This window comes from Molothrus aeneus, chromosome 3 (assembly GCF_037042795.1).
Source record: "Molothrus aeneus isolate 106 chromosome 3, BPBGC_Maene_1.0, whole genome shotgun sequence".
In the NCBI taxonomy this organism is placed as follows: Eukaryota; Metazoa; Chordata; class Aves; order Passeriformes; family Icteridae; genus Molothrus; species Molothrus aeneus.
Window position 1 is genome coordinate 62,032,003 of NC_089648.1, and position 15,887 is coordinate 62,047,889.

The following is a 15,887-nucleotide window of genomic DNA, read 5'->3' on the forward strand; positions in this document are numbered from 1 at the left end:
TATGTTTGATATTTTATACAAATTACTGGGTGAACTGAATCACATGCTCGCAAATTATGTGTCTGCAATTGTACATGTGTTGATGAGATGCATCATCATGGACTTAATAACATTAAGTCCATGATGCTCAAATCCCACTGCTGTCTTCAAGATGATATTTTTCTCATGCATTCCCCATGAGTATACACACCTTTGCAAAGTGAGAGGGGTAAGTAAGATGCTGCTGTTTCCAAGGCCTATTGAAGCCTTAGTTCCTTTTCTGAATCTATCATCAAGCATGAGGCATGGCTTTGAGTTTCTGATGTGAAGCTGGAGCTGAGTTTTAACAGTCTGTTTGCATGTGGACTCTGGTGCAGTGAATGTATGCTGGTGCATATGACTGAATCAATATAATTTTTAACTATTTAATTTTATTTCTCAGGTCACAAAAAATGCACTTTCCAAACAACAGTGACAGGATAGCTACTGAGGCTAAATGCCAGTGAAATAAAAGGAAATAAGGAGACTTCAAATATGTCATAAACTAGAAAATAAGCATAAGTAATATAAAGGTACATTAAATATGTTTGTGAATCTGTGGAGAAGTGAAGTGAGAAGTGTTTTGTACAAAACATGGTATCTGCACAGAGGCTAAGACAGTACAGAAAGTCCCAGTTGAACACTCTGAGAGAGTAGAGGTGTTTCAGTCAGCAGCTGGAATCACAACCTCATCAGTGTTTACAATGCATGACCTGGTTGGTATTGGCTAATTAAGAATGAGCCTTAAGGATGAGAAACATCATAATTTTAACTATTTTTTCCAGAAGCTCATTAAGTGGACTTTAGGGAGCTACTGAAGATCATTTGTTTGACAGAAGAAAATAAGGCTTTGTTGTAGAACAGGCATCATGAGTATGCAACCTTATTATTATAGTATTATTCTTATCTTTTGAGTCTAAGGAAGAAAATCAGAACTGTATCATTTCAGCATATGTTTGAGTCACGTGGACTTCATTGGTTTCAAATGTGACCCTTAAAAATAAATTGGTCTATTTGTTAAGAAATACATTTCCTTCTTATAGTGTCTGAAAAATACTAGCTTTTATGCACAATGTAATATTTTTAACACGAACCATTTTGAAGGGAGCTCATCCTCCCAGTGAAACTGCTCAGCCTGTTGGTGAATACATCTTCTATACTTCATAACCTGTCTTAGGTGCAGGACATAAGGAATTTGCACCACCTCGTCTTCTTCTAGAACACAGTCCAAGAAAGAAACCAGCAGCTATTGAAGGCAAGTTCGAGTTTTCCCACCTTTATTGGCTTCTACTTATTTACTTGACTGTTCTAATGAGCTTTTTTTTTTTGTAAATGTAGCCTATATTACAAAAGTGATCACCTTACTAGGCCTGGGAAAAGAATGACACAGTGACATAGGCATGACAAAAGTTAAATTTTCCTTATAGTAGTCTTACAGATGGCTTGGGGGATTTCCTGAGTGAAACAGATTACGGAATTGAGGCCTAATATGTAAAATGCTTTGAATGGCATTCAGCCATAACTTCTATCTAACTATAAACATAATCAACATTATCCTCTTAATATACTTTGGATTATTCTTTCAGCTATTGTTATTCAGTAATTTTTCTGTGCCTTGTTTGTAATAATGAATGTAATATTTCTGGCTCTGCACTTATCAACCCTATTGTTAAAACCACTGAAAGAGAAATACAAAGTCAGATCTTATGTTCAGGAGATTAAAACATAATCCCTGCAATTGAATTATATTGTTTATAGTCTGATCATTACAGTAAAGTGATTGAAATACTCATTTTAATTTTAAAATGAACTATGTCTGATGACTTAGAACTACAACTGCAATATATGTACTTGGTCTTTTCACCATACAATTTAATAGTACAAAACAGCTGAGTCTGTTAGTGTAATTATGTAGGAGTTTTCATATGATACTTGAGTCCTTCAGTCACGCCATGGCACTTGCTAATTTCTCTCATAGAGGTCTTAGTTCTATGTTACCCAGAAAGCAAGTGCAGTCTAAGAGAGGAGCAGATGGGGTGGCAGCAGAGTAAGTAACAAGAGCTACAAGATTTCCTGCATTTGAAAACAGAAAATGAGACTTAGGTTTTGCCAGGACCCGTGACTGAAACAAAGTGTTATGTTTATTAGATATATCTGTAATGTGATTATTGTGAATCAGAACATTTGGATAAAAATAGATATGTGACTTATTATGTCTTTCCCCAAAAATATCATTATCTCAAATGATTATTTCTTTTTAAACATGCTGTTTAAAGGAGTATAAAACTGTGGTTATTTTGAGACAGTGTAGAAATAGATTTGCACTGTTGCTTACTTTAGGAAAATGTCTGAACCCTACTTATCAGCAGAAAGAAGTCCCTGCAATGTTAAACTCTGTTATCCGTCAATTAACCATAGTGGAAAAAAGACATAATAGAACAAGGCTGACACATTTGCTGAATGATAAACCTAATCTTTAAATATAACTGTTACACAAGATGAACTAGCATCAAATTAACATTAGATTCTTGATTTTCAAAATCACGAGGAGAATGCAATTACTGCAATTGCACATAGAAATGACTATTTATGACCAGTTACACATTTGTGTTTTTCATTAGCTCATTTATGCATGCAATTCAGGTAATTGACACTGTAAATTAGACACCCATTTGGCAAACAAATTTGGGGGAGATTATCTGCTCAGAACCATAAAACTAAATTCCCTTTAAGGCTCAAGGCCAGTCACTAGGATACATGCTTTTCATGCAAGAGATTTGGAAGACATGAAGAAGGCAATATTACTTGTAAAATGTTATCATGAAAAGCTGTTATGCTGTTTTCTATATATGAGAAAATATGCCACAGTGCTTTGAGGAACCCTAAACCCTGAAGCTTTATTTCAGCCCTAGAGGAAAAAAAAAATTTATGAGAATATTTGGCAAAATGTCAGAAGGGAAAAAAGAGGAGTAGGCAGGGAAATTTAAATCTTTAAAATAGCTGAAGAGACATCTGCATGTGACTTCTTAGTGCTTAGATACTTTTATGACTGGTACATCACTAAATATCATTGATCAGGAGAAGGGACAGATTGAAACAAAAGAGTCTTCTTATAAATATAGTTGAAAGTAGTATCATGAATTGTTAGAATAGAGAACAGACAGAAGTGTTTTTTAATTGAAAAATATACTTTATATAACATCAAAGCCTTGCTTAGCCTTTGACAGAAGAAACCAGCTCTGAAAAAAGGTAAAACTGTAGGAAGTAACAGAACGTTTATCACACAAAAAAATTTATGAAACCAATGAACTTACACCCTAGGCTTTCCAACTCAGTGATATTCAGACATTATATATGTAATTATGGAGCTGGTGAAGGCTGAAGGGATCTTACTCTTTTTCTAGATTGACATGTTTTTAGTATTGCTCCATTTTGCCACTGCTGCCTTAGGTAATCTTGGACCATTCTTGTTTTCTGATAAGGTAGAAATAGTGATGTGTATGTGTCACATATGTCTAAAATTTTTAGATTATTTGATACCTTCAAATGGAATTCTTTTCCTGGATAGTATCCAATGTCCTGTAGAAACTATGCTCTGCTGAGTTCTTGAGGCCTTAGAAAAACAGCATATCGTTATTATATATTAAATCTCACATTTCCTCCCATTGTCATTTTCTTTTTCTCTTCCTTCAGTTCCACACTAAATCTTTTGGAAAGGGGGTAATTATTTAAGACTATCTCAATTTGTACACTAGATTCTAGTGTACAAAGCAATAAATGGCATTGAAGTGTGTGAATTGAAATTTTCAGAGATCTCCTGGTCAAAAAGCAAAATGCTTTGTACTAATCTGGTCAGAAAGAAAAAAAATAATTTCTTTTTTATTTCATGGTTGATTGGCTTTTTCAAAGATCTTACCATAAAACTTCAATGAAGAGTTTGAATTTTCAGATCACGAGCAGCAGAGAATAATAAAACAAATGATAGGATCCTGTAACAGTGAAAAAGAGAAAGAAGATAAAGGAATTTGTGAAGATAAAGGCATTGACATATAACATCTACTTGTATTTCAAGCTTGGAAACCTTGTTTGGTAAACTAGGAACTAAAGAACTAATTTTAAATTCTTTATCTTATCTTTTTATGGAGCTTTCACAAATACTTGGAAGCAGTGTTCTCAGCTTGGCTGACACTGATGCTGCCATGTCAGGACACTGGTGTCACCAGTAATTTGAACAGATCAGTTCTCCATGACTATCTGAATTTTGACTTTAATATCCTCCTTCTTCCTTGGTGGTAGTCTTCCACACCACTTTTAACTCTAGATTTCTTTTATTTTGTTATTCACTGACAACTAAAACTTCTCTGCAGCGTATACTGCTTCTTTGAGATTCTCTCTCTTAGATCTTGAATTTTTGCTCAGCTCACACAGTTTTTTCCTTCCTCCATTTCCACATTCACATGAAAAGGACCTTCCTTTCTGATAGTCCTCCCATGTTTCCCTCTCTGGCATGGCAGGGTAATCGCTCAGGAAGACTCTGCAGTTAGACAAGTGTAAAAAACTAAGATCAGCGTCTTAGCTAATTACTGGTGAATCTTCGTGTTAATTGTTCCAGAATATCATGTCTTTGCCCTCTCACAAGATCACAGCAGCTTTGTGAGAAAATCCTTCTCCTGGTGGAAAGAATCTTAATGCATGTGGTATATGATCTCAAGCAGACCTGTGCTTTGTACCGCTTTGAAGAGCACTGGATGACAAAAAACTTTTGAACAGCATTGTATCTGAGTATGATTTTCCAAGTTAGATTGTCCTAAAAGTCTGTTCCTGTATCTTTGAGTGGGAGAGCATTGATCATTGAAGAGTCATCAACATAACCATTCTGATCTGTTAATGAATGATGACAAGTTCTGAAACATCCCCCTCCCTTGACTGAAGTATACTGGCCATTCCTTGTCATCTTGATGGTATCTGTGATATTAAGTGAGGAGGAAAAAAAAATCTATAACATCTTCAGAGGATCTATGAGGAAAAAGAGTATTTTCTCTAGGTCATTGAATCCTCTAATTACAAATTTAGCAGAATGCAGTAAAGCAAGTTGCTGTGAAATATGTTTAACTTCCCCCAAAACCCCTGTGGAGGCTAAATTGGCAACTGCATCTGTGTTGCTATATAGAATGTACACTATCTGACTGTCTTAAGAAGAATTTCTGGTCTATATCTCTGTTCATGAATATAATAACCAAGAATATCTAAATTACTGAAGTCAATACAAGTTTTGACAAAGCTCCCTTGATGTACAGGAGTGTATAAATCTTGTACAAATCAATCTGCTTCTGTACACTATGTCAATGTCTGCCTTCTCTTCTGTGCATGGATTGTTCTATAAAAAAACTCTGTTTTCCTTTTATACTATAGAATCAATTACCTTAAAAAAATCCTATCAGTGAGAGATCATGATTCAAGACACAACAGAACCCTTAAAAAAAGACATAATTTTGAAAATTTTATCCCCATTTAGAATATTCTTAATAGTAATAGGGTTAGGTTTAATCTAGGTTAATAGATGAACAGTTTAGTTAGCTTTAATGCATTGCTGTATTTACAGCATAAAAAGGTTTTTTTGAGAAATATGGGCCTTATATCTCCATGAGTCTCTACTGAAGACAATAAAACCTTTGAAATAATATGAACAGGGTTGCAAAGTGAACTATTTAATGATTTAAATTAGACATTTAAGCAGTAAATTCTAATGATTTAGCAATGATGGAAAAACCATTAAATCTCCTAAATCTTCACTGTTCCAGAAAGTCCTTGACTTTTTTCCTTAATGACATGAGGCTCTTCTGTACTTCTTCTATTCTATCATAAAATGTAAAAAGTTAAACAGACATGAGAAAAAAGCATACTAGTGTAAGAAAAAATATGCATAAAGATATGTATATTTTGATTAGACATATTATTAATTTTCTCAGCCTTTATAATAATACAATTTAAAATGTTAGAGTATGCATTTGAAAATAAATATTCCCCAAAGTTTACCCAATAAAACACAAACAAATACCTTGAAAGATTATTTTAACTTTTCATAGTGCTTTTTAAATGTAATAGAAAAACCATCGTCTTTTGCATATGTTTCACCTGCGAATGGAAAACACTTACTGGAATTAAGTTAATCTGGGCTTTCAAAGGAAGAACTCTGATGTTTCTTTGGAAAGAAAAATGAAACTCTTACAAAAGTCCTGCATAACCTCATCATCCCATTATTAAGGCTCAGACGTGCTTGCCCAAAAGCACACTGCATAAAGAGCATCAGCAAAACTCTTCCCAGCTCTGGTAACAGAATTGAGCCTGACATTGATTCCCATTGTCCAGTAGGAATTTCAGTCACAAGGAGGGAGAAGGCTAGCCAAACTACCTTAGCTGTGTTGGTTTGGCTCTCACTAGTAATGGTTGTACCATAAAACATCAGTGCTCCCCTGGGAATTTAAGTAATCATCCTAATCATATTTGCATCATATTTACCATTGACCATTGTCCAGTAGAGTTTCTTTTGCTGGTCTTGTTATGGAAGTTGTTCTGTCATCTTTTTTGACTTGCCATGCCTACTCTGGCTTCATCTCTCTTGTGGTTTTATTCCTTTGCTCCACACTGTGCTGTTTAGTGAGGGCAACATATGGGCCATGCTATTAACAAAGAGTTCTGGTGCTTAATGCAACAGAGCCATGAAAAAGAAGTCTATAATCACTACATGAAGAAATAAGAAACATTTATGTAGGTCACATGAAAGCATTAGGAATTTCAAGCATGGTATTTCTATTGCATAGATTCTGCAGACCTCAAAATTATCTCCACAAGCAATCTTCACAGCTGCCAAACAGTGTTTCAGACTGGGATTTGAAAACAGTGAAGCAGTTTCAAAAAAAGCAGAGTCGAGCTGGAGAGATTGCCTAGGCCTTCAGGGTGTGCTATATCTCCAGTGATCTGAGTGCCCCAAGAGAGTTTCACTTGCCCAATATGAGAAGAAATTCTATTTCCTTACTCTGCAGAAAAAAAAAAAAAAAAGGTAGTGTCATTTAAACAGAGCTTTGCAAATAAATGCACTTCATTTTGGCCTAAACACTCACCTGTAAATTAGAGAGAGCACATTTGTGCATGCGTGCGTGCACTTCTTTGTTTTTGCGTGTGAACAGAAGCAATTGTAGGAACTTTATGAACTTTGGATTAATACTATTTAGGTTTCATTGATCTTTCTTGGCCTTTCAGTAGTTTGGCTGAATCAAGACAGAATTATTTCTCATAGAAAAAGTAACCAGACGAACAAGGACTCTCTTACCCCAGAAAGAGATTTTTTTTTCAAAGAGAGAGCTAAGGTCAATTTTTACTTGAAATTTAGATTTAATCTTAAAGGTATGAGTTTCCACGACATCCTAAACTAAGCAGAAATACCTCCTTTCATTGTTTATTCATTTCTCCAAAAGCTTTGTAACTCTTAGGGGATCCTATTTTGTGAATGGGTGTTAAATTGTTTAGAACCAAAAGTGCAAGTGACCAGTCATTTTCAGTCTCTACCCTAAGCAACAGGCCAAGGGGAAAGAAAAGAAATATCATCAAAAACTGAAATGCAATGAGTTATTCTAATATTTAAAAGGATATCCAACTCACACTGAAATCAACAACAAAACTTTTTTTGAGTCCAGCAGAGAAAGGATTTCAGTCACCAAGTAAAACAAAGAGGAACTGTAATCCCTTCAAAATTAATAAGGAAAAAATTTTTAAAAGGCAGCTTGTGTTTTGCTTGAATGGTCCTTTAAAATTATGCCAATGGCAGCTTAAGGTGTACAGAGCTGCTTGGACAAAAATGAAATGAAGTCTTATCCTGAATGAAGTCACTGTGTTCAGTCTGAATTACGGTTTCTCAGGAAAAGATGAATTAATGTTTGTTTTGTTCTGTTTTGTATGTCAGTGAGTATACATGTGTCTCTGCTGATCCTGAGCTCTGCCAGGACTGGAATCTGTAGGCAAGAAAAGCTGTTGTAGCATTTCACAGTCAGGCAATAAATATCCCAAGTCTCTCACAGGAACTTTCCTCCTGAGGTTTCCTCACAAGAGGGTTTTCAATAAATGCAAATAAGCCTCATATAAGGATCTGAACTTTAGAAAGCTAATGTGGACCCAAACATCTCCAAACTTCTGGCATTCAGTTCCACTAGTTAGTGTTTGCTACATGCATGCCTCTCCAGCAGAAGGAATCTGTGGCTATATTTTGCTTCCCTGCTTACCTCAGTTTCTCTGACACGTTGGGATGAGCTGAGAGTTCCTTCCAGAATCAGACTTTCCATAAGAACATGGACCATCTGGAGAAGTACAGTAAAGAAGCTCTAAGATCACCTTCTTCTTCCTTCTTCCAGTGCAGCATTTCTGTGTCACCATGCCCCGTAACTCATGCGCATTTCTAAATTTAGATTCCACTCAGCACTGGCAGAGTAGCACACTGGTCTTACCAGGCCTGATTTCAAGTGCCACGTTCTTAGCGTGCTTCTGTTATCTCCCCTCCCACCATTGCCCAAGAATTAGCTGCTCTCCTATGAGAATAACACAAAGACAAGGTGCTGTCAAGATGGGTGGAGAAAATTCAGATTGAAACACCCCTTTCTTGGTCTTTGTTGAATCTTACTTGGATTTCTACTGGCCTTGGTCCTTCATCCCTAATTAAAAATAAATAATTCCATCTCAGAGGTTACTTTGCTGCAAGGTCTGTTCTCTTCAATCCAGTCACTTTGCAAGAAAATGATTCTATGCTACTTCTTTTTATTTTTCACCCAGGAATAAGTTTTTTACCTGAATGTCTCATTCAGTAGTACATCACTGCTTTAATTCACAATACTCATGTTCACTGGACTCCTTCTTATGCTACATAAAGCTCAGCTTCTGCATAGAGTCTACAGAAAAAAAACTTGACTAAATGAAAAGTCCATTGCTGGCCTTGCTGGCTGATTCTGTCATGTACTCTTCCAGCTGCATAGGTCCTTATTTCATTCTTGTAAATGCATTGCAGACTTTGGAAAGTGAGGTCTTTTTGTACTCGTATGTTTTACACGGTCCATGAAGTATGGCTCAGGACTAATGCTACTGGTGAAAAAATCCTGTTAATTAAGAAACGGTAGCAATAATAATAGATTTTTCAATTGTTAATTGCACTTGAATTTCATATTGTGGTCAATGCCAAATCCTCCAAAGCACATTGTGTTTCCTTGTGTAACCCCTAATTTGTGCATATTAGGATCCCTCTTGTAGTTGGCCCTATGTAGTTCTGTAACTATTCTGAGCTAAAAAAGTAAGTGCTTTCAATTAACAGATGAGGTTCATATTTTACAGCGCAAAAGACCAGCCTAAATTCCTATTTAATTATTTGCTCTGCCTCTTAATTTAGCTGTGTACATATCTGCATAGAGCCCACTACATTAACTGCTTTAGAAACTACAAGTTTTGCTGGTGTTAAATATACACTTAATATACAACATTCTAAATGTGAGCTGTTCAAATTGGGAGGAAATATATTTATTCAAGAAATGGGATTACTTCCTTAAGTCAGAAATGGTTCTTTCCATAATACCCATTTACCATCACTCTTATTTACAGACATTTCTCTCAGTAGTACCTGTATGGGGCACCAGTGGGACTAGATGCAGCTGAGATGTGAATGGAAGCTCAGTGACTGTTTTCCTCAGACTTGAGCAAGAGTGCTTATCTTGCATTAGGGAGCAAAATAGGGGGCCCAGTCCTTTAATACTTCCATGTAATCATCCCCCAGAGACTTCATAACAAATATAGAATCTCAAAGTTGCCTGGATGCTGAATACTACAAATTGAGAGCTTGATGGAAGAAAATGATGTCAGTGGGATTAATTGATAGAATGATTTGGCAATGAAGATTCTGCAGCCATGGATATCATCATCTTTGCTTGGGTTATTGGCAGTAGTCATTCCTGCCACTTCCTGTATATCTTCTATAAAAAGCTTCACTTCTCAAAGCTCAGCGCCTCAGCTTGTGGTTTTCAAGATGTATATGGCTCCAAACCTTGCTGTGCAAATTAAGGCAGATTTCATGTGGTTTTTACTAGGCCCCAGAGGCATGCAAAATGCTACAAGTTCAAAGGCAGAAATGGTCTCAGATTAAAGAGAATCTTGTTGTAAGGACCTTGGGCTTACAAATTATTCTCATGCATCACCTAGCACCAGAAATTTAAGAAACCAAAAAAATCAATCTAACTCACCAAAACTGAGACACTCAGAAAAAAATGGACATTACAGAAGTCCGAGCACACTTCAACATCTAATTACTATTAATAAAGCCTCATGGAAGGAAAACAGAAGGAACCTCTTCTCTGTCAGTAAATGACACACACTTCGTATGTGTAACAGTTTGATTAATTCAGGCAGAGTATGCAAGTAATTAAACCACATTTTAGAAATTAGAGTAGATCCACATTACACGTGGAAATAATCCACTGAAGAGTCATAGGTGGCACAGAAAAGTGGAGTTTTGGAAGAGCTTTTGTGAAATCTGAAGGTGAAGAGATTCAAATCTCTGAAGTGTGTCAGGGAGAGAGATAACAAGAATATTAAAATATACAAGAATATGAAGTTCCAAATAAGTTAGTGTAGGATGATCACTACTCTGATGCTCTACACATACCTAAGAAACCTCATAACACAGAGGAATTTGTACCTTGAAGTGTAGTGTAGTGCTCAGAGTTTCAGGAGGAAGAATTAAGCGCATAAAACTTAGAGAAACATTCTGTAGAACATACGTGAGAATTTTCTGAAGACAATAGCGAGAGAAAGGCATTGAACAAATCTGTTTAAAACAAGAAAGAAGTGGCAAACATCTATATTATGCTTGATGTTAAAAGTAATTGTCAGAAAATCAGCAGAAGTATCATTTGAGGAGACCCTGAATATTTATAAATACATTGCCTCCACAATAGGCAAAATAACTTTATTCATGAAATTATCATAGAAACACTGTGGAATTCAGGTACTCTATAAACACAGCAATTTTTCAATTTTTCAAAATTCAAACAGACAGATATCTTTTAGTTTAGGTAAAATGTTCTACAATTTTTAATTTTTTCCCCTGTGTGTATATATTTTTTCCATAGAAGAAGAAAAGTCTGTTGTGGTACCTAGAGAAGTGAAAAGTAAGTTGCTTTTTTGTTTTGTTTTGGTTTGCTTTTTTTCCTTTTTCTTCATGTTAGTTTTGTGCAAGGGCCAGGAGTATATTTGTTTCTTGGATTTGAAAATATTCGTATTCCTTAAATAGTTTCAATTAAAGTCTCTTGCTTAAAGTCTTATGGTTCTATCTTTTGTAAGATAATAAATCTTTGTTTCTTATCCACATCTGTAACAGTAAAAGATCTCAAAAAGAAAACTATAGTTTCACTAACTATGTTTGAGTATCAATACCTGAAGCATGCAACACAAACTGAAGGTAACAAATTTGTCTTTTTATGGATGAACAATTAAAAAAGCACTTAGATTAGCTATTCTTATACTCTTGTATTCTTTCTAATCAAAAAAGGGATTCATTTCCCAAAGGAAAAAAATATATAATTTTCTCATATCCTTTACCAAACTCTCAACTTTATAATTCAAAACGTTCATGAAATAAGTAATTAAACTGTTTAAGCTTGTTTAAAAAAAAATTCTCCTTATTTCTATAATTGCCCTAATAACTGCCAAAATTGAGGCAGATGCTTCTGAAATAATGTCATGTAGTTGTGTAGATGGTGCTTTAACAACAATTCTCCATGAATAAGAGAAGCCCTGTAATGACAGTTTCAAAGATTCAATTAGTAAAAAGGGTAATAAAGGTATATTGTATATGCAGGCTTTTCATGGCATTCTACACTTGTTCCCAAGTACCACGTGCAAGTTTTGCTGTCGTTCAGTCAGGTCTTACAAAAGAAGCAGAGCAAGTGAATGGCTATTGAGTGACCACAATAAACTCTTAGTTACTCCAAGTTAATGGGCATAGGTTCTTGAATTAATGTTTAAGTAATAATCTGGTGCGCATATTTGTTCCAGTTTTATCCTTAGCACCACATTCACTCTCTGGGTATTAAGCTGTACTTCTGAGCTGCTGACAATAAGTGACCAACTTGTCAAATCTTGAACATATTGCAGTTAGTGGATGCCCCATCCCAAATACATTTATACATACATGCATATATACATGGTCGTTTGTGTGTTTCTGTGTAAAAGTAGCCAGCTGAACTTCAATTTCTATTTTTAGAGAGAAAAGAGGAGAAGAAAAAGAGTGATGAAAAGAAGACTATGACTGAAACTAAAGTGAAAGGTATGGTTTGGAAACATTTCTTACTGGCCTCATTCAGCTTTTACTCACACTTCCGGCTCATTTCCCATTGTTTTCTGTTAGTTTAATCCTATGCTACTGGCTGCATTGTACTTCTCTTAGTTACTCAGTCACTATTTGCATGTTTCCACTTCTTCTGTATCTAATGTCCTATGTGTCCAATATGTTCAGCATCCAATATTACCTAAACTCATTTTCTGACAAATTAAATGTCCTATTTGGTGGCCATCAATGGGCTTTTTAAACAATTTAATGGAGTCCATATTTAACAGGACATAGTTATGCTGCAATACAGAAAACTCAGGGAAGATATCATTTAATTGAGTGCACATCAGTTTCTGAAGGTGGGGTAGATCTGTTTGTTTTATACAATCACAATTGAGACTTACAGCGACCAAACTGCAAAGTCATGATATCCATCTAAACAATATGCCAATCATAAATTGTCAGAAAGAATCTAAAATACACTAAGGTGTTGCTTCATGCAAAATATTTAAGTCATTCATTATTTTTTAATAATCTCATTGCTACTGGAACTTAAGCTAGAAGCTGCCACATTCATGCACTGATGATCTTTGCCTAACTTTTGATGAATTATTAAGGGTCCAAATCATCCACAGTTGATTCATACTGATTAATTTTCATTCTCAGCTGATTGCTCTGTGGCTAGTTGGGTGCGAGCGCTACAAGGGAATAGTCTGAACTCCCAAATAAGTCATATTTTTTTCAGTATGTGCCCATCAGGACTTGGTTGACTGCATATTTGAGTGTATGATTCAGAGTTCTAGCACATCTAATTATTCTCTTTAATTAAATCTTAGAAAAAACAGGAAAAAAGGAGAAAGCTCATGAGAAGACAGCTGTCCCAGAAATTAAAAAAGCAGGTAAGAAATTGAACTCTGGATTTCTCTGCAATGGTATCTGACTATTTAGTGTAACACTTTCAAGTTTTAAGGATTTGAGATAAGGGTGTATGTAGCACATTATCATTCAAGAATCCAAGTGGAGAGATAGATAGATAGATAGATAGATAGATAGATAGATAGATAGATAGATAGATAGATATCACAGTGTATATATATATATAATGTTTTTATTATATTATATTATTATAGATATCTGTATATATAATACATGTAATTTCCTGTTCTATGATTTTGAGACTTTTACAAATATAATTTGTAAATATAAATACATTTACAAATAAATTACAAACACTGCTTTCACTCATACACTTAATTTATCAAGAGCATAACTAATTTCAAAAGCTACATGGCCAAGACTGAATGGAGTCCTGGAAAATTAATGGAAAAAATATTTTCCATTAATTATTTTAAAAATACAGATTTTTTTTTTAAGTCATAAATGGTAATATTACCAGATAAAAATAGATGGTTATTTTCTGAATTTTTACTCATGCCCAGAAAAGAATTTTTTAAAAGTTTAAATTAGTGAATATCCTAAACCTAATTGATTGTTTCATGCATAGAAATATAAATATTTCAATAAGATTAGAAATTAGCAATTTGGGTCTTGTCTACACGAAAAATGCTGTATTTTTCTTCCCCATTATTTCAGTAAATCTGCAAGTATATTTAATGTGGAAATGCAAAAGTGTGTCAGTAAATGACACAGCCTGCAAAACGGTCTCATTAAAATCAAGAAGAAACAAAATGTTCAGTGGTTTGTCACCATCTGAATACCTAGAAACACAGATTCAAATTGATGCTTTATCTGTCACTTTCTATATAACATTCTACAAGCCCTCAAGTACTCAGATTAACCTTTCTGTAGGTTAGTGCAATGCCTAAAGCCACGGAGAAAGGTTCAAAATAGGATGCAAATTCAGGGCTATATTTACTATGTCCTCAAGGCGAACCTTGCATTCTGTTTTCTAGTTATTTAAATCTGTTGAATGTTGTCAAAAGTTGAAAGTATCTATATCCCATTGTTTACTAATATTGTGATTTACATATGCAAATTTCAATAAGCAACTGGTTTCTTTGCCACTGAATCATATGTGGACTGCATAAGTTTTCTTATTCAAGCGATTATGGATGGGAAGAAAAATAGTAATTTATGTTTGGGAAAACATAAAAATGCACAGATTACCTGGGACAACTATCTTGGTAGCCCCATATTTAAATATGTCTTTTATAGTAGGAAGTTGTACACACTGGGGAAGGGATAGGGATGAAAGAGAATACCCTTTTACTAGTTAAGTTGCATATTTTAATATATAAACACAGGTTTAAAAAGAACATAAGCTAACAATTCAAATATCTTTTGTAATTTTATTCTGGTCCTAAGCTTGTATTTCACTTGAGAATACAGAATTGTAAAAGATTACATTTTATGGCAGAGCTGCAGCATGAAGTTATTAGTATGTTCATCTTCAAAAGCAGTTGCTAAATCCAGTGAGTCATCCTTTGTAGCCTAATGCTAGAAAGACACAAATTAGACAAACCAAGATATCTGCACATTTCTGTCCCTTTTATTAGCTCTGTAAGTTGCTGCATTTTTGGAGTTTACTAGCCTTTGTGTAAGAGGTGGTAATTCATAATGTATTCTAGTTGTTATTCCTCTTTCAGCTTGTTCTTTGAATGCATATGGACTTTCTACCTTTGGCAGCACCCATTGTTATCCCTAATATGTTTTAAGCCTAAAATAATTGCCATATTTGATCAACAGAATAGCCGTGCATAGCCCAGTTTTGAAATGAGGCACCTCAATGTCTTTGCATAATTTGGACACAGAAAATCAACCTCAGAACATTTGAATCAGCAGAATACATAAGCATCCAAAAGCAAATAACACCTTCCAGTTTTCTTACCTTTTCCCTTTAAAAGGCTAGGCAGAGGCCATTGCATTGAACATGAACTCCTCATCCTAGTTTTCAAACTCTTGCATTGCCTCTGAATGTCTCTGCTTTGTGTCGCATTTTGCGTCCCCTGACCTTTGCAGTCCGTGAAGCTGAGGTGTTTTCAGGGCAAGCTGCCTTCTCACTGCCACCCACACTCATCCCCACACCAGTGGGCAGCTCCTTCTGCTCCAGGGTCCTCCTTGCACCCAAGTCCCACTCCACACCCTTGCACAGTTTCTCCCAGAAGACTCATGTCTGGCTGGAGGCCCATTAACCAGGCATTCCCTATGGAGGAATTGTGACATGTACAGGCTGTCAGTCTCAAGAGAGAGAGAGAAGTGGTGCTCTGAAAGCACTAAGTGATAAAAACATCTCTAAAATAATGTTCTGAGAGAAGCACTTCTCTATATTCCTCTCCATCTCTCTTGGTCTAACAAGTAATGCTTGTAATTGCAAATACTGAATATATTTTCAGATTAATATTTTAGATTGGTCCTTTGGTCCAAGAGACAATTTTATCTCTACTGCTACCGGAATGGAGGTTTTTTTATTGCACTTCATTAATTGCATCCCTGTGATATATTTATTTGCATGCCAGCTCACTCTTTCTCCAATCCTCTCCCCCTCTATTTC

General features: G+C 35.2%; 1 protein-coding gene across 1 annotated transcript in view; it reads left to right on the forward strand.

The window, feature by feature from the left end:
• Nucleotides 1–15,887, forward strand: part of TRDN (triadin) — a 194,110-nt gene that overhangs the window by 70,187 nt on the left and 108,036 nt on the right. Inside the window, exons 13-15 of the mRNA XM_066546125.1 lie at nucleotides 1,202–1,273; nucleotides 12,311–12,373; nucleotides 13,213–13,275. Of these exons, the coding sequence (XP_066402222.1) occupies nucleotides 1,202–1,273; nucleotides 12,311–12,373; nucleotides 13,213–13,275 (198 nt within the window). The remainder of the gene's footprint in view (nucleotides 1–1,201; nucleotides 1,274–12,310; nucleotides 12,374–13,212; nucleotides 13,276–15,887) is intronic.